At 35.9% G+C, this 19,886-nt stretch overlaps 3 protein-coding genes across 3 annotated transcripts; 1 reads left to right on the top strand and 2 right to left on the bottom strand.

Annotated features, from left to right (window-relative positions):
* Positions 1–512: 512 nt before the first annotated feature.
* On the top strand, positions 513–3,661 carry LOC111881078 (probable catabolite repression protein creC). The gene is made up of 11 exons (XM_023877469.3): positions 513–876; positions 1,177–1,524; positions 1,589–1,697; positions 1,806–1,899; positions 2,022–2,109; positions 2,206–2,289; positions 2,407–2,503; positions 2,584–2,671; positions 2,756–2,861; positions 2,953–3,048; positions 3,132–3,661. The coding sequence occupies exons 1-11, from the start codon at positions 676–678 to the stop codon at positions 3,477–3,479; spliced, it is 1,659 nt and encodes a 552-aa protein (XP_023733237.1). The 5' UTR covers positions 513–675; the 3' UTR covers positions 3,480–3,661.
* An 11,544-nt stretch (positions 3,662–15,205) lies between these two features.
* LOC111881072 (DNA polymerase II subunit B3-1) lies at positions 15,206–16,868 on the bottom strand. The gene is made up of 4 exons (XM_023877462.3): positions 16,333–16,868; positions 15,662–15,746; positions 15,528–15,569; positions 15,206–15,426 (listed from the first exon to the last, which is right to left on the bottom strand). Exons 1-4 carry the CDS (start codon positions 16,828–16,830, stop codon positions 15,362–15,364), a joined length of 690 nt encoding a protein of 229 aa, XP_023733230.1. The 5' UTR covers positions 16,831–16,868; the 3' UTR covers positions 15,206–15,361.
* Positions 16,869–17,256: 388 nt separating this feature from the next.
* LOC111881071 (probable pyridoxal 5'-phosphate synthase subunit PDX2) lies at positions 17,257–19,260 on the bottom strand. Its single transcript, XM_023877461.3, has 6 exons — positions 18,926–19,260; positions 18,701–18,828; positions 18,437–18,524; positions 18,258–18,331; positions 17,869–18,137; positions 17,257–17,591 (listed from the first exon to the last, which is right to left on the bottom strand). Exons 1-6 carry the CDS (start codon positions 18,975–18,977, stop codon positions 17,456–17,458), a joined length of 747 nt encoding a protein of 248 aa, XP_023733229.1. The 5' UTR covers positions 18,978–19,260; the 3' UTR covers positions 17,257–17,455.
* Positions 19,261–19,886: the final 626 nt, after the last annotated feature.

The following is a 19,886-nucleotide window of genomic DNA, read 5'->3' as shown; positions in this document are numbered from 1 at the left end:
ATGACGATGAGAGTAATAGCATCGAAGGACTTGTTTGGACGAGAGTTCTTGTCTTGCCTCAAAATGCAAAGTTTCAAGATGGTTTTTGATCATTATCATTGGCTCTTTGGTCAAATATCTTTATGAAGTCAAAACTGGAAATTAGCTATCCATGTCATTATTTGGTTGCATATGTATATGTGGCAGTTTCCACCGGCTGATTTAGGTTACATGGATTAAATGGACATGTTACTAACAACTTTATTCTCTTATAAAACACAAAAATAAGTTAAGGGACTGAAAAAGCAAAATCGAAATATATCGTTGAGCTAATGTGTTAATTTTCCTTAAAGACTTACCCTAGATGAATGTCATAATGGTAACATTAATCTTTATTGAATAAAATTGTAAAACATAACACGTTGATAACAAAAAACAGTTTAAATATATAATATTGAATAAAATGAAATAAAAATATAACTATGTAACAGAAAGCTTTTTAAAAATAAAGTTGATATTTTTTAGCATTCCCCAAATTAATTAATAAGAAAAACAGATGGGCAAGAGGGGTGCGCTCGCATCGGCCATGGCAACAGATTGAACTGCAACTCCAAAGTCCAACCTTCACCAATGGGCGAACACGATTTCCGATTGCCATGAACCTTCTCCTTCCGATCACTATCAGTCAACGTCGCCATGATCAATACCACTACCGCCGCAGCCACCACCACCAACACCGCCTCTCAACCTTCTGCTTCTTCTTCTTCTAACACCGCCGCCCAATCTCTCGGTCTCAAAAACTTCTTCAAAACTCCCGAAGGCCGATACAAGCTTCATCAAGACAAAACCCATCCTTCTTCTCTCCTTCCCTACGCCCTCGCCAAGTCCATCACGCAGGTAATCAGTTCTCTTTCAAACGCACTTGTAACTTGTCTCAGTTCAGATGATACAGACTATTACTTGTCTGTTAAGCATCATTCATATAAGCTGATGTTGAAATTGAAATTAGGTATAAGTGTTTGATAATTGAGAGTAATAACACAAACCCTAGCTTACCTCAAGGATCGGAGGGAGTGTATATTCTTCATGAAACCTATAATTTGATTTCTAATCTCAATCCTACCTCTTCTCTAATGCAAAATCGACATGAACATGAATCGGATCAGCGATAAACATATTTATTTTGTGAGTGTTCAGATAACCTTAGCACACATCAAGGATCAACCAGTTCAGGCAGCAACAAACACTCCTCCTTTGCAACCTAACTCAAGCTATAGCGTTGCAAGCAGTGGAGTGCGATATGTGACATCAAAGTTCTTAGGAAGCAGTGGCAATGGCAGCCGAATGCTTGGATTTGTTGGAGGAAATGGCACAAGCAGTAAAGCAAACGGTGGAACTAGCAAGAGTAGCCATGTAGGAGGAGGACTCACTAATGGTGTCAACAACTCTACACCTGGTTCAAATACTCCAGATGGCAAAGGAACTTTTTTGATATTCAATGTAGGAGACACACTATACATTTCAGAGCTCAATTCAGAAGAAAAGGTAATCTTGATTCTTATGCATATTCATTTATTAGTATCAAACTTAACCAGAATAACATTTTCAGGACCCAATAAAATCAATCACTTTTGGTAATTCAAATCCTATATGTCATGCATTTGATTCCAAAGCCAAAGAAGGGCATGATTTACTGATTGGATTAAACTCAGGAGATGGTAACTTCTTTCCCCAAATTCTCCATTTGAAATGGATTTATACTTTTTTAGATATTTTTTACACTAAAGCAATCAACTTTTTCACTTTTAGCACTTGATATTTTGTAGTGTACTCGGTATCCTTAAGACTTCAGTTGCAAGATGTTGGGAAGAAATTAGTTGGTGCTCATCATTACAACAAAGATGGAACCCTTAACAACAGGTAAAAAACATATCATATGATTCATATCAAATGAAATACAATTTCTTTTTGGTTATTTTGACCTTATAAACCATATTTATAAGTAATTTTCTCAAGATTCAATCAAATCTTTTTTTAAATAGTCGATGCACGAGTATTTCATGGATACCTGAACGTGAAGGTGCTTTTGTTGCTGCACATGCTGATGGAAACTTGTATGTTTATGAAAAGGCAAGCTTCAATTTCAACATAAATGTTTTTTTTTAAAGTTTTTTACTTTTTTATTAAGTTTTATTCAATGCCCTGATTTTATTTTGATATATTTAGAGCAAAGATGGTCCTGGTGACTCTACATTTCCTGTAATAAAGGATCAAACTCAATTCTCTGTTGCACATGCACGTTCTAGTAAGGTACACATAACTAACTTTTTTTTTATATTATGAAAATATATCTTATATATTTATATATAAAATAACTATGTGTTTGTTTTTGGACATTTATTAATATATACATATCTCATCAAACAGAGTAACCCTATTGCTAGATGGCATATATGCCAAGGTCCTATCAATGCCATTTCATTTTCAGCTGATGGAAGACATTTAGCAACTGCTGGAAGAGATGGTAAATTACTAATCTGCCCCCCGTAATATTTAATTCAGTCATTTAATATTTTAATCTTGATTTCATTTTTTTTAATATAGGTTATTTACGTGTGTTTGATTTTTTAAATGAACGACTGATATGCGGTGGAAAAAGTTACTATGGTGCCCTTCTATGTTGTGCCTGGAGGTAATAAAATTTCAAAAGTCATCCTTACATAATTTTTTATTAAGTGAAAAAAAAATCTTGATTTAATTTAATTAAATTAATCAGTGCGGATGGGAAATACATTTTGACTGGTGGAGAAGATGATCTAGTTCAGGTTTGGAGTATGGAAGACCGGAAAGTGGTAGCATGGGGAGAAGGTCACAACTCATGGGTAATTTCGTAATTTTGTAATTTCAATTAAAAAAAAGAAAAAAAAACATTTCAAGATAAAAAATAAATAAATCTTTAATTTCTTATTTCAGGTTAGTGGAGTTGCTTTTGATTCTTATTGGTCCCCTCCAACTTCAGAAGACGATGAATCCGAAAATGCGGTTTACAGATTTGGTTCTGTCGGCCAAGTATGTCAAACACAGTACAACACTGTCTGTTCTGTCCTGTCTTGTTCTGTCCTGACTACTTACTATGATTTGAATTTGTGTAGGATACGCAGTTATTGTTGTGGGACCTAGTGATGGATGAGCTTGTGGTCCCACTTAGGCGTCCACCTGGCGGGTCACCAACGTACAGCCGGACACAGTCATCTCACTGGGACAATGTGGTCCCTGTGGGAACCCTCCAACCGGCTCCCAGCACAAAGGATGTTCCGAAACTCGCTCCGTTGGTGGCTCACCGAGTCCACTCGGAACCGCTTTCTGGACTCGTATTCTCTCAGGAGTCTATCTTCACTGCCAGCCGGGATGGACATGTCAAGATCTGGATGCGACCTGGAAGTTCGGATTGCCAGGTCAGCAGCTCGGACAGTTGTACACCCGTGAAAAGTTTGAAATAAATTGTCTAAGATGGCATATTTGTATGTGATATTATAGTTTTGGAATTGAGGTTGGTGGGTAATTTGTTGTGTAATGTTTTGGTTTTGGCCTCATTTTGCGGGTGTTGTGAAATGTAGAATTGATTTTGGCCGTTTTTGGACCATAAAACTATTATAATGATAATGTAGTATTGTTTATTTTATTTTATTTTATACTATTATTTTATTTTAAAGAGTGTTTGGTTGAAATTTTGGGATAAATTGTATGTTCTTTTGAATATGGAACAAAGATGGTAAAGTAGCAAAAAAACACGATGTCATCTTTAAAAGTAATAATTTGTTTTTTAGAGGGATAATGACTTAAAAATGTAATATATTTTTTGATTTGGACACATTTTGTAACTGAGTTTTTTTTTTGTTCATATTTATCAATTTAACTTGTTAAATTGTACACATTCGGTTATAATTTATGACCGGTTACTCTAAGTTAGCCGGAAAAAATAACTTAATAGGGTAATATATTGATAGATCCTTGTTGAATTTATTGTATACCCCAGACATTCTAACAGATTCACAACAACTAAACACTCAATAATACCAGAAAATTATGATAGAATTCTCATTCATTCGAGAGGAATGGACTCTCCAAAAGAAGAACAAAGTTCTCTACAAATCAATTCTTAGCTACCTAAACAATAACCCCCTGAAAGGATATATATACTAGACATGACCAATGAAAGATACTCCAAAAGGCGTGGTCCCTCAAACAAACAAGGGACAAAGATAGTGCTCCTAACATAACAAAACAACCAATAACAACCATAATACCAAAAAGACCATTCTACCCCTAAAGTTAAATAGATAACAGAATGACTCTAATAAAGCAAATTAAGTAAAAACACTATAGGATTAGTTGGGGCTTATCAATACCAGCGGCCCAAACTTTCACCTTGTCCTCAAGGTGAGTGAAAATGATGTGTAGCACCCAAATTCTTCCAATAGACCATTGTATCTTGTCCTTGGCATTGCCATGATCTGCATTCTCTACATCTCCTTGTTCCACTGCATCCAAGATTGTCTTAACAACTTCAAAAACCTTCTTATTCTCACTAACAATCACTAATGGGGATAAGTACTGGTCATTAGAAATAGGAACCTCCCTTGGTGTCTTCACCTCCCTAACAACATTCTCAAACTTATGTGGGATTTCACTAAGGTCCTGTGCATTCCAACCTCTTTTCACAATTTCCCAATCATTCTCATAACGATCCAGAATGTTATACAAGCGCCCTTGCTATGTAAAATTGCTAGTTCACCATCCAATCTTTCAGTAAAGCTGTCACTTGAACAATCAAAAACTTCAAGGTTAAGCAACAGTAACAACTGACAAAGCTCATTAAGAATAACTTCACTGTCAATTTCATTTGCTCCAAGAAACTTATCTCGCAACCACTTCAACATCAAATATTTGCTAACATCATATTTTTCCTTACTAGCAATCGCAAGCATTTCTTTACCCCTCTTTTCCTCAATCCCTAAAAGGGGGGCATCAAGTTCCATACCTTTTACTTGCTCTCCTTTTAGGTGTTCTACCATTTCGATTATTCGCCCCTCTTCATCAATTATCATTACACTAAATGTAGTTGCATCTTTTTCATCCATTGATAGAGATGTTGCAAGGATGTCAGCGTCGGTTTCTCTATGAGTTTGAATGAATTTCCCAAAATCCATCAAGGGAAATTGATCCCCACCAAGTATTAAGCATTCCAGAACATTATGCTCTTCTAATAGCCATGAATACCACCTTACAGCATCAACAACAATGCCCTGGAACCAGTTTGGGTTTTCTAGGCTTTGTTGACCAGCAAAGATTTCAACTAACCAGGAAAATAAACAATAAAATAAACCAGCAAGGATTTCAACTAACCCCCTATTCTTGTAACCATCAATGTTTGCATAAGTATGTGTCATGTGGTGATTGGCTGATGTAGAAGTGAACCTTGTAAAAACATAAATCTTTGATCCGGTGACGTAATTGCTAACATGGATATCTACAAGCTTGTAGTCTTCTTCTAAGGAAACAAACTTTTGGTAAAGTCGTATCTCAACTCCTCCAAATGTTTTACAGATGGTGTTTTGACTATCGCCAGGATCACAACATGTTTGAGATTTTTTTGAATCATAATTAGCTTTCAGTGAAACAACCACCGATGTTCTCTTTTCAGCATCAGAAGCTAAGCAATGAGGTGAGTTCATGGCTTGGACTGCTGCCATTGATAGCCACACAGGTGCAAGCATGTTTGGGAGCTTGAAAGAAGCTGAACCCGGGCACTGTGGGGTTTTTGTGGTCGTCTCGTTAATTGGTTTCTGCTCCATCTTTTCCGATTTCCCATGGTTCGTTGCATCGGTTGATATTACGTGAAAACTTGTTGGGGTAGAAAATTGGATTGTTTTACGGTTATACGGCTTATTGGAGTTGGGCCTGGTTTCTTTTTAATTTCCACTGCCAGATCATTTACTTGCTCCAGATTACGATTAAGTGAACCCATCACTATAGTTTTGGCCCAAGTATCTTTTTTAAGCTCATATTTGTGAGGACCTAATATTAACGGAGCCGTTACCTTCCAGTAATGCTATGGGTATTCCGATCGCATCCCGTCTTGAGAAAGCTCGCATCGCAGCAATCGGTTCTTTCCCACCTAGTCAGGCATTGAATCCACCGTTCCTTTCCCCTTTGATTTAATTCCCGACAATGGTGGTGATGGCGTCGATGGCGACGGCTTGTAGCTATCGAACAAGTGCATTTTCATCCTTCTATCATACCAATTTACGCCTCTTGTATTCAAAATCGCTGCCCTGCTGCTATTCTTGGACCCTATAGTTGGTGGAAACGGCAGTTGTGGTGTTGGAGGCGACGGCGGTGGTGGCAGCAGTAGTGGGGAAAACGACAGCGACGGTGGTGGAGGGTGGGGCGGCGGCGACACTGGAGGTTTGTGATGATCGAACAAAGGCATCTCCAGCTTCCTAAGACTCTGATTAGTGCTTGCCAGAAACAAATTTGTAGTCTCGTTTCCCTTCTCGAACCCTAGAGATGGTGGAAACATCGGTGGTGAAGGTGGTGTAGATGGTAGCGTCATCAGCAACGTCCGGGGATTAGCATGGGTGAGTCTGCGACGACGAAGGTGGTTGTAGCACCTGGTTCCTGGTATGTAAAATTTATCTAAGTACTTTGCATTTTTAGCCTTGGACTCGGCGAGTTGTAGGCCCGACTCGCCGAGTAGATCCGGGATATTGAACACGTTTAAGTTGGCGACTCGGCGAGTCCCCGCTGTCTGATGAAACCCTAATTTCAAGGGTTTGCACCCTATTTAAACCATCATATGCGCCCCCAAGCTCGCCCCCTTCACCCTCAGAGCTCCCTATATCGTCCTAACCTCGTTCCTTGTGAGATTGAAGTGCTTTGGTGTGATTTCTTGAAGATTTTGAGAGAAAAAGGAGAGTAGATCAAGAGGAGAAGAAGGAGGCCAGACATCTTGGTGTTATTTCAGAGATTCCTTGAGGTATAACTCAGTTTCCTTCTGTTTTCATGCTAAGAGTCCCTTAGAGCTCCATTAAAGTCCTTCTTGAGCCATTTCCAAGCTTGATTATGAATTACGGTTTGTGATAAGTTGATTAACCTTTAGATCTAGGCATGATTGAGCTCCAGGAGCTCGGATCTACTGCCTTTATGGAGCCATATTGCATGAAAGCCCTAGATCTACTCTTTTAGTGCAATTTGAGCCCTAAAACCTTCATTGGTGTTTATTTACACGTAAAGTTGGAAACTTTACGTGTTAATCAATCCCTAAGAACCCAGATCTATGTATGGCATGAGCTGGATTCAAGCAAAATCGAGTATATAGTAATTGCATGTGAAAGACTCGGCGAGTCGTTCATCGGACTCGGCAAGTCGATTCGCGAGTCCCCGAGTTTTCCCCCTTTTCGTGTTTGCTGAGTGGATTCGTGAGTCATGGGGGTGACTCAGTGAGTCGGAAGCCAGACTCACCCATGGAGGAACTCGGCGAGTCAATGCCCTGACTCGGTGAGTCCAAGGCAATCTTCTTGCCTCAAGAACAGACTTGGCGAGTTGTTCATACAACTCGGCGAGTCTCAGCATAGAGTGTTCTTCGGATGAAGATGAACTCGACGAGTTGTTCATACAACTCGGCGAGTAGGATGAAGGACTTTTGGACATCAGTTAGAAGGAAAAACTCGTCGATTCAATGTCTAACTCGACAAGTAGAGACGGGATTATGGTCAATCGAATGGATAGGGACTCGACGAGTTGGCAAACCAACTCGGCGAGTCGGGTCAACTGGAAGTTGACTTTGACTTTGACTCTTGGCTTGGTTAGGGGTAAATGGTCATTTTACCCTGAGGTCGGTTAGCAATATTTGACTAAGTGTTTTGTGGGAATTATAGCCGAAGGATTTCCGGAGCAGCAGCCGCAGAAAACAGTCAGTTCCCACTCAGATCAGCAGCTACTTTGAGGTGAGTTACATTCCAATAGCGGTGGGTCTACGGCCACAATGTCGGCCCACCAATAGGAGTTGTATGTTAGATGATTGTCTCTGTGATATTCATCTAGGGTTGCTACTACCTGTGATATGTTTATGTGCTATTATGATATGATGCTATGTGCTAGTGACAGTAGGGGAGATAGTCCCCAGATTACCGGTCGATAGGGCCGAAGGGGCGGTCAAGCCCAGCCATGCTAGATAGATTATGTGATATGTTTTATGTGGTAGTAGTAGGGGTGAAATAGTCCCCAACGTCCAGTCGAGAGGACCGAAGGGGAGACCAACACCCAAATATGCTAGTCAGTATCCGGTCGAGAGGACCGAAGGGGTAGGTCGGGCACCCAGATATGCCTAAAAATATATGTATGTTATGTGGTTATATGGTATGTGGTATAGTGGGGGAACTCACTAAGCTTCGTGCTTATGGTTTTCAGTTGTTGTTTCAGGTACTTCTTCAGTCAAGGGGAAGGAGCTGGCGCGGTAGCGGCTCATCACACACATGCTCTTCGTTTTCCGCACTATGAGATATTTTTGGATTTGTACTATGACATTATTATGTTTTACGTTATTGTTTATAGTCACGAGACATTTTTATTAAATGATATGATCATATGATATTTTGCTACCATCTTTTAAATTAAAAATGAAAATTTTTGGCCCGTATTTTGGGATGTTACAGTGGCAATTGTGGTGGTGGTGGAAATGATGGCGATGGTGTTGGCGGAGTCAACAGCAGAGATGATGGAAGTTGAGGTTCCCTCCTAGGTTCCGCTTCCAACTCAGAAATTTCCAATGATTCTTCTTCATCATCCGATTCCAACTCAGTAACTTCCAATGATTCTTCTTCCTCTTCATGGACTACTTTCTCCTTCTCCTCCTTCTCCTTCAAGGTTGAGTAATAAATTTGTCTCCATTTAGCCTTCTCAACCTCCATCCCTTCCTCTGAGTAGTAATATTTTTTTTTTCATTTTAGCTATTTTAGCTTTTGTCTCTTCTTCTTTCTTTTTCTGGTTCTAATGATGCATATCCATTAGCTTCACAATCTCTAGCAGATCTGTTTGGATTATCCTTATTGCTATCATTTCTTCCCCAGCATCAACAGCTCTTATACCATTTGATAGATCCTTGTTGAATCTATCGTATACTCCAGGCATTCTAACAGATTCACAGCAACAAAACACTCAATAATACTAGAAAATTATGATAGAATTCCCATTCATTCGAGAGGAATGGACTCTCCAAAAGAAGAACAAAGTTCTTTACAAATCAATTCTTAGCTACCTAAACAATAACCCCTGAAAGAATATATACTAGACATGACCAATGAAAGATACTCCAAAAGGCGTGGTCCCTCAAATAAACAAGGGACAAAGATAATGCTCCTAACATAACAAAACAGCCAATAACAACCATGATACCAAAAGACCATTATACCCCTAAAGCTAAATAGATAACGGAATGACTCTAATAAAGCAAATTAAGTAAAAACACTTAGGATTAGTTGGGGCTTATCTTATATTTCTTATTTTGTACACATTTAGTCCTTAATATTCTTGTACTCATTTAGTCCTTATATTTTTTTTGTTTCAAAATAAGTCCTTTTTTGTTTTGGTACTCATTCAGTACTTATGAATGATTTTTTTAGGGTTTTTCTCACGACATCGTACGTAGGAAAATAATTGATGATGTGTTTGGTGTTGTTAATGAGTATGTCCATCGCGACCTCGACTGCTTGGTTGCATAGGTCTTGTGGTTTGGCTTAGATCTTGTGTTCTGAACGTCGTATCTTCTTCATACGATATCAGATTTTAACAATCTTTATATTCACGTGTTCGTTTTTTTAGTCTATTATAACTTTCGTTAAGATTATTCCCGTTTAAATTTAATATATATTTTTACTTACGATTTTATAAAAAAACATTCATAAATGCATTCATAAAAAATGTATGGATATAAAAATCGTAAATAAAAAATATACTACTTTTTAACGGGAGTAATCTAAATGAAGGTTGTAGTAGACTAAAATATGAACGCATGAATATAAAGATCGTTAAAACCCGAGATCGTATGACAAAAAATTATGACGTTCAAAACACATGACCTAAACAACCAAGTAGTCGAGATCACAATAGACATAAGCATCAAAAGCCCAAAATATCTCATTAATGATTGTTCCACGTAAGATGTTGTGAGAAAAAACTAAAAAAATCATTAATAAGTACTGAATGAGTACAAAAACAAAAATGAATTATTTTGCAACAAAAAAAAATTAAGAACTAACATGTAATAGTCGGTCATAAGGACTGAATATATACAATTTAACAAGTAAATAGATAAATACAAATAAAAAAACTCAATAACTAAATATATACAAATAAAAAATATATTATCCTTTTAATTCAATAAAGCATATACATTCTTCCGCCTAAGCATGGCTTTTTTGTTTTACAACAGTTTTCCACCAACACTACAAACAAAAAAACTATTAACTAATCTATCCCTATCATTGACCATTTTCGAAAAAAAAAATCTTATATAAATTAACTGATTTATGTCATCCATATGAAATGAGTTATAGAATTCTCTCATCTAAATTTGTTACTTTATATACAAACGTTGATATTTTAAAAGGAAATATTATGCGACAAAAACAATTAATTATAATAATATATTACAATAAAAAAAATTTGACAATTAAATTAAGCTTTTTAGGGTGTTTTTTTCCAAAAGTTCAAAAGATCATAAATACGTAGTTATAAAAATACTAAAAATATTATATTATAATTAAGAACTAGTAATTGGGTATGCGTTTTAGAACGAGCTTTTATGTGTTTGTCGCAGATTAGTAAAGTAGAAGAGGGAAAAATCATATATATATATATATATATATATATATATATATATATATATATATATATATATATATATATTAGGGATGACAATTTATGACACGACACGACAAAAATACACGGCACGAAACGAAATTGGGACGAAACTAAAATTTGAATTCGTGTTCGTGTTAGCTATAAAAAAACACGATGTCGTGTCGTGTCGTGTTCGTGTTCGAAATTCGACACGAAATTGACACGATTTAGCAGTTCTTTATCGTGTTTTCGTGTTTGTCGTGTTTATCGTGTTATATTTGATAAATTATTCATTAAATAAACTAGTTTTTAGTATATGTTATATTTGTCGTATCGTGTCGTGTTTGTCGTGTTTTACTTCGTTCGTTTTCGTGTTAGTTAAGAAAAACACGACATCGTGTCGTGTCGTGTTCGTGTTATCAAAAACTTTGTCGTGCCGTGTCGTGTCAGACAGAAACACAAAACGATAGCACGATTTGCCACCCCTAATCAAGGTTGTAAAAACCGTTCGCCGTTAGCTAATCAGTGGACGAGTCAAGGGATTAATCGGTTAGGCGAAGATTAATCGGAGACCATTAATTGCTAATTTGTTAGATTTTAAAAAATTAAATATGACTAATATCATATAAAAGTTCATAAATACTACTAATATCATAACAAAATAAGTTAATATGATAAATACAACACCAATCATATCTCAAATAGTTTCTATTGAGATATAACGTCTTCAAAGTGTTAAAATTTCATCGTATTCTACTATTTCAGTCATTTTGTATGCATGGATTAATCGTTAGGCGCTCTCTAATCGGTCAAGTAGCGCCTAGGGATTAATCGGGATTTTGACACCAGTGATATATATATATATATATATATATACACACACACTACCGGGATGGAAATATCATTTTATAAAATAGAGGGGTTACAAGTGACGGGTCATATAAATTTGAAGGATTAAAGTTGAACTTTACGCATTAAGATTATTGTACTTTTAGATAGAATAACTTATACTCACAAACTCAAAGTTCTATTTTAGTTATATATATAATTTAATATTTAATACCAAGCATTAAAATAAAATATTATTTATTATTTATTAAAAGAAATCAGTTAATAAATAAATAACGAAGATTTAAAAACTAGCTATAATTAGGAGTAAGGGGTTAGTTGTATTAAAAACCAACTCAAAAACATTTAAGTTTATATAGAATGGTTTATACTTATTCGACCAAAAACTGCATATCCAATAGTCATAAAAATAAAAAATTTGTTCTGAAGTTGATTATAAATATACGACCTCCCATCCCATTATATGTTAATATTTACAAATCGTTGTGAGAATGTGCACATCTCATTGTGAGAATGTGCATACATATGTCACATATGTACAAAACTTTGGTAAAGTAGTCTTCTTCCTATTGGTAGATGCGTGAATGATATCTTTCCATCTCTCCATTCTGGCCACATCACTTTTCTTTATCTTCTTATTTCATCCAACAACCGTGGAAATGGTCATCTTTCTATCCCAATTTTTTTATTAAAATAAAATAAGATAAAATGATTTGAAAAATCAATCTCAGGAAAAAGAGCTTAGGATCGATAATTACAGTTAATACAAAATATATATGGTTCAATTTTTCAGGAAAAATGAGAGGAGTAGAAATGTGTATCATTAAGCAAATTCTACACCCAAATGAGAGTTTGAGAGTTTCAAGTACCCATTGTCTATAAGAAATAGGTGTTAAGAATGAAGTTGATCGCAACATAAATAAGAGATAAGTAAAGTGGAGAATAACCACATAATATGTGAAATAACATTCCCTTTGGAGCTAACTAGAGAGTTCTCTTAAGACATGAATGTAAGTCGATTGAGAAGTAGCACGAGAGGAAGATTGAGCTCATATTGCTAATATTTGTTTCGTATTTATTGCTAATACTTATCTTCACTATCTATGCATCCGCACAATATTCACTTGCTTATTAATATTTGTTAGAGAAATTAAATAGCATCCTATTTATTTTTTCTATCCATCTTTCTACTCCTTTTAGACGATGACAAGTATAATAAAAATTTATTAAATATGACAAATGTGACGATCTTAAATATATAGGAAGATGGTATGAGAAAAAAAGTTGAGGATATTTGATTTCTCTATTTATTGTTTAACTTTCTTGTGGTTTATCCCAGTTCATATGAAATGACATATTCTTACCCTTTGTTTGTTTTTTATTGATATTTGTCATTTAAATCAATGACAAATTAAAAAAAAAAAATCATTATATTATCACAAAATTTCGAATTTGACACTAAGTTTGTTTGTTTGTTTTTTTCCTCTAAATTATGTCGATATATTTACAAATTTGTTGCAATATCAACCAAATGATCGGTTCTCTCTGTTCTCCTCGTAACTACTTTTCCCGAATTGCAATAAAGTCACTATGTTTTACCAAAATTGCGATTTTGACACTGTGTTTTTTTCTAAATCATGTCATTATATTTACAGTTTTGTTGCAGTATCAACCAAATGACCAGTTACTATCACAATTTTTTTGTTGGATGAAATTGCGATTTTGACACTGTGTTTTTTTTCTAAATTATGTCATTATATTTACAGTTTTGTTACAGTTTTTTTCTAGCACGTTACCAAATAAATGACATAACAATATTGTGATGTGGAAGCCACATCACACCTCTATGTGCCGCGACACGTTTTATTAAATGTACCTAACTCAACAGGTCCAACATTGTGTGCACGAAAGAAAAGTCAGTCTGACCCATGGCCGCGGCGAGGCGAGACAAAAAGCTCCCTATAAAAGGAGGGTGACCCTTTCTAATTTCTTTCTACCAATTCTTCCAACTCTTTCTCTCTCTCTCTCTCTCTCTCTCTATTTTGGTCCCTCATGATTCGACTTCTCATTCTGTAATCTAGTTAGCGAAACTCTAGAGGCTTGGTAAGGATAACTAAGGAAAAGAAGTAAACGTCGAAGTTCTGTTCACGGCTATTCAAACCTCATCAAATTGAGTTACACTTACTCTTATCTAACTTAATTAGTTGTTTCAAGAATATTCAGATGAGTTATCTCATTATACTATGTGTGACAATATGTCCTTTGTATGTTAGAATGTGAGGACTATTGGAATACAGTTACATGAATAGACTAATTCACATGAATATTCTTGAAACAACCAAGTATGTTAGATATGAGTAAGTATACCTTATTCGATTTGATGAGGTCCAAATAGTCGTGAGCAGAACTTCGATGTTTACTTCGTTTCCTTAGTCATCCTTCTGAAATCTCCAGAGCTTCGCTAACTAGATTACACAATGAAATGTCGAATCACGATGGACCAAAATCTCGAGAGGAAGAGAGTTAGAAGAATTTGTGGAAAGAAATAAGGAATGGTGACCCTCCTTAGGGAGGAGGGAGTCGTTCCCATTGAACCCACCGAACCCACTGAACCCACTGCCACATCAGCTTTTCTCTTTGATTTTTCTTCATCTTTCCGAACCCACAACACACAGGAATCCTATCTTTCTCAACCCACTCAACCCACTCGATTAAAAAAAAATACAAAATAATCAAGTTAAAATCTTAATTAGCAATAGAGTTACCGCCGGTACCACTCCCTCTTCGGCGGGTTGTTTAATTGGTTTCACGAACCCACTTCATCCTCTCTCTCATTTTCTCTTGTACCATATGTTTTAAGACTTGTACCTTAGTTGTTTAGTATTTTTTTAATTGAGTGGGTTGAGTGAGTTGAAAAATATAGGATTTTCGTGTGTTGTGGGTTCGGAAAGATGAAGAAAAATCAAAAAAAAAAACTGATGTGGCAGTGGGTTCGGTGGGTTCAATGGGAACGACTCCCTCCTCCCTTAGGGAGGTTTTTGCCACACCGTGTCGCGACCTATAGAGGGCCGTGCCACGACCATGTGTCTAACTAATCTTTAGCGCACGCAATGTTGGATTGATGGTATGGTGTGGCTTCCACGTCACAACATTATCGTGTCATTTATTTGGTAACGTGTTAGATTGATGGTAACGATCTTTTAGTTGATATTGTAACAAAATTATAAATATAGTAACATAATTGAAAAAAAAAACATTGTCAAAATCGCAATTTTGGTAAACATAATAACTTTATTGCACTTCAAGAAAAGTGGTTACCAGAGAAATGGTAGAACCGGTCATTTGGTTAATATTGCAACAAAATTGTAAATATAGAGACATAATTACGGGGAAAAAAAAACTCAGTGTCAAATTTGATATTTTATGGTAATATAATGACTTTTTTGCAATTTTCCCTTAAATCAACTATAAACCATGCAAGTTCAAGACACCATTCTTGTATTACACAAAATCAAATCAATAATTCAATTCAAACAAAATCAAAATGCACATTAATATTACAAAATGAGAATCCTCATCAAATGTCACAAAAATGCTACTTGGATTACATCTTCACTTCACAATAAGGATTTCAAGTCTCCACTGCTGGTGTTTCTTTTAATGCATCCTCAGCTTTCACCTTCTCAGGAACAAAATCTACATCAACATTCAACAAGTCACACAAACAAATTACAATCCATAAATCTTTATCTGATAAAACAAAGGTATCTGCATATCACATTCACATATTCACATACCTGAAAGAAAATCAAATCTCCTACGCTTGCCAACAACTGATGCTGATTCAACAACAAAGATTTACACATTTATGATGAGATGCTGTTATGAATTTATGTACACATGATGTATAATATGAATATGATGGACTTACAAAGGTGTTTGTAACCAATATGCTTCTTGCGATCAAGAAAAGCACTAGCATATGCTTCTGTAGTGAATAGCTGAAGAAACTTTTCCTGCACACAAAAAAGAACTTTTGATCCATTGAAAGATTTCATAAGAGAGAGATTACAGGTGATATGAACAAAGAGTTGTTGATGTTCTATGAAGATATTATGTTGAGTTGCTTTAATTTGTTAGTGTCAAACACAAACATTCAAAGCATTGAAAAGAGATCATTGTGACCTAAAGAAGGAAATGTCAAATGTGTCGCTTAAGTTGAGCTTTGTATGAAAGCAGGATTCATATCTTTTGAAGCGGTTTCTGATCATACAAGAAGGAAGGTCGTAAGTTTCTAATCTGCAAATTGATTGTTCGTAAATTTTGGGGGTTAATGATTCGTCAAAGCATTAGGATGTGGTACAATGGAGAAAAAACAAAAGAGACTAAATGTTAATGGAGTAATCGATGATTTGAAACATCATCTTGACTCTCGTTGCAGCTTACCATGTTATAATTTGTATGAATGAGCGATTCTGTACAATAAATGTAAATAATTATAGTATTTCAAATTCTGTTTTACTAAACTGCTCCATAGTGTTTTTTATGCAACTAATGAACCCTAATTCGATGGGAGCTAAAGGCAAGGGAATTCAGTGATACCGATGCTTTGTTGATGATGAAAACGGCCTCCTGAGTGATACGAACGTTAGGATCTTCGACCTTAATGATACGACTCACACGATTCATCGGAATCTGATACAATGAGCTACTGTCTTTCTCATCAATCTCCTCTTTCACCTTCTTCTTCTTCTTCTGATGTGTATCTTCTTTCACTTCCTCCTCCTTCGCTTTCTCCTTCTTCTTCTCCTCCTTCGAAGCCTCAGTGCTCTTCATCGCCTCCTCCGCCTCTACAGAATCATCAACGACATCCACTTTTCCAGACACTTCCACTTGTTCTTCTACGAATGATTCTGATTTCACTCCATTCCTCTCGTGGTTATGAGAATTGGAACTTGAAGACTGAACGATCGGAACTTCCACCTGTACATCTCCTTCAGCATTTTTCTTAATCTTACGTTTACCGTTAGCTTTCGCCGTTGCCGGAGCAGTTTCCCCTTTTTTGCTTCTTCCACTTTCAGCTTTTTGCTCCTTCGCCATTTTCCCTGAGAACAGCAATTCGTCACGCTACTAAATATTATTAGACATTTGTTGTCATTTATATAAGCCCATTTTAAATAATAGGCCCATCTAAAAGCCCATTCCATACACATGTTAACGTGCACAAATTGAGCTTTAAAACCTAATCAAACCGGTTTTTAGCCCGTTACACTTTTTTAAGAGTATATACAAAAACCGGTTTTCCCCCAAACTGGTTTCATTCTAAACCGGTTTCCATATTTGATTTCTATTGTTTGTGTTTCCAACATCTAGAATAGAATGTGATTCTGAAGATTTTATCAAACTTGATTAAGTGAAGATTTTATCAATTAATTTAAAATCAAAGTAAATCCAAGATTGATCGTTATTGAATTTGAGTTTTCGAGTGTGTATCACTAACATAAATTCATCAAACCACACCACATAAGAAAGAAAACATAAATCCAATCTCTTATAAATGATAACATCCAAACATTTTGTCCAAATAAAACAAAACAAAAAGCAAAAGATGAATCAATTTCCTTCATTATATACACAAATGACTTGAAAATTGCAAACACCCCCCTTGTTGAATCATCCCATTAACAAAAACACCCCTCGTCAATTATATCAATCAATTTCATAGCTACTCGTATACAGGAAGATCGGTTTTTGATTGCTTGTTGTAAAGGAAACTTTCTTGATCTTCATAAGAGCTACTACTACTACTCGATGCCACTATTTCATTATTACCAACCGACATTTTCACAAAGTAACTATGCCTATAAAAAAAAAGCAAATATTAGCAATGTACTTTAAAGAAACAACTTAAGAAATATATAAAAGTTTTTCCTAGGTTATAAATGTATAATCCTTAAAGAAATGGTCAAGGGTTCAAGTCTCAGTAGCAACAGACTGGTACAAGAGTTTCAAAGTTGGCCACTGTATACCTGATTTACATCTTATATGATATTCTTGGACAGTGTGAGTGTGAGTTAGCTCAGGGTTGCTAGAAGAATAATCTTTTGTTTGAAAAAATAATTTAGGAAATGGAAATACCATCGAGAGTCAATAGTCAACTCGGGATGAAATGCGGTTGCTAGTAGATTGCCTTGTTTGACAGCTACAATCACTTTAGTATCGGGTTGAGCTTCTTGACTTGGGTCAACTATGTCGGTTGACCGAATAGAAATAGAAGCCAACACTTCAACATCGGGCCCCACTTCAAGAATTGCAGGAGCACGGATAAAAACAGCACGAAAACTTGGTGGGCCACCTTCTTTAGCAGCAAGATCTGGTACGGGAACCTCAGCCTCAAAGCTTTGAATCTGTATATTATTATGCAAGAAATAGCAACATACTTTCATTATTTGTTTTGTATTTTTAAAAATGACATTAAAATTATGAAAGTACAATGCTTTAATGAGAAAAATAATGAAATTACTCGCCTGACTACCAAAGAAATTACGATGAACTGTACAATCAAGCCCTCCAACAAGTTCTTGTCCTCCTTCTTTTTGTCCTGAAACAGAAAAATGAATCATTGGTGTCAATTTCGTGAATTTAAATGTTGAATCTTGAACTTATTTGCAATACAAAAAAATGTGTTCTTTGTATAGAATCTCACCAGTTGCTTTGTTTGCCAAGAAGATGAGACCAGCACATGTTCCCCAAACTGGCTTTCCCATTTTTACAAACTCACGGAGTGCAGGAAACTACAAGCAGATTACCAATTTGATTCAGAGAAAGGCTCATATAGGACTTTTGTCGAACATATAGAGTGCAAATAGACCATGTACAGAATTTCGATACAATTTTTGGATTTGGGTTGTGTGAATCAAATGGGCATCGGAAAGGTAATAGATAGATAGATGGATGGATAAAAGTTTACCAGATTGTGCAATTCGGCAAGCTTAGCCATGGTGGTGCTTTCGCCGCCGGGGATAATGAGTGAGCTTACGTTGTCTAACTGTTCCGCTTTCCTAATCTCCACCCCCTTCACCCCAATCCGCCTTAAAGCTACACACAAACACAATCGCACGATTCAGTAATGGAAAGTTCCTTGAAACAGATACATACATACTCATAAATAAAAACAGAGGACGAGGTAACGAACCGGCGATGTGTTCGTTGAAGGAACCCTGTAAAGCGAGAACGCCGACCGGCATATTGACTGTGTTTTTTTTTTTTTTTAAGGTTTTCGGCTTCTAGGAGAAATGGAGGATGATAGAAAAAGGGGTTTTGATGTTCTTGGTGAAAAAAGGCTGCGCTTTGGTGGAAGGTGAGGCTGAGTTCACTTGGGTGTGCTTGACTCGTGTCGTGTAAGAGCTTGCGTCACTCGATATTCTGTTGATGGGCATCGCACCGTGTCAAGTAGGACTTGTTTTGGACTTTTGGGTGGCCATTGGTATATGTTTGATCATTGATGATCTACAATGGTTGTCCAATATCAACCCTAATAGAAAGAGCTAATAATTAAAATGACAAATGACAAATAAAATGGAAGTTAGTATTACAAAAATAGTCATTTTTATGTATTTAAAAGAAATGACTACATAATTAGTGAAAACTAGTTAGCAATACGTGAAAAGGAGACGAGTGACCCCATTTATATAAAGTAAGTTTCAAATTTTCTTAACCACTCCATCTCCAAAACCATTGCAAAGCATTATGTGATTGTTTTTCTGCTAGTAAATAAGTGTTGTCACAAAATAATTAATAATGTCAAAAATTAAGTTAAAAGTAAGATGTCACTAAAATGCTTCTGGACCAATTTTTGATGGGTTTTTACCGTTTTAACACCATTTTTCTTTCGTTTTTAAACATGTTGCCCTTCGAAGAGTTGGGAGAAAAAATGTGTGTAACTTCTTGGTGTCCTAGTGTTTAAAAACTCAATTCCAAGGAAAATCAAGAACAAATTAAAAAGTTTTTCTCATTCAAAGCAAAGAGTGAAGGTATATATCTATTACGTAGTATATTTTTTTTAAGAGTTTGCTTCCATGATCAAATTGAGATTTGAGACTAGAAAATTATAAAATGAGTTGAGAGACATGTTATCTATTATAAATAGCATGTAT

This window comes from Lactuca sativa, chromosome 1 (genome assembly GCF_002870075.4).
Source record: "Lactuca sativa cultivar Salinas chromosome 1, Lsat_Salinas_v11, whole genome shotgun sequence".
NCBI classification, from domain to species: domain Eukaryota; kingdom Viridiplantae; phylum Streptophyta; class Magnoliopsida; order Asterales; family Asteraceae; genus Lactuca; species Lactuca sativa.
Note: the sequence above shows the minus strand (reverse complement) of the source record. Positions and strands in the feature narration are given on the sequence as shown.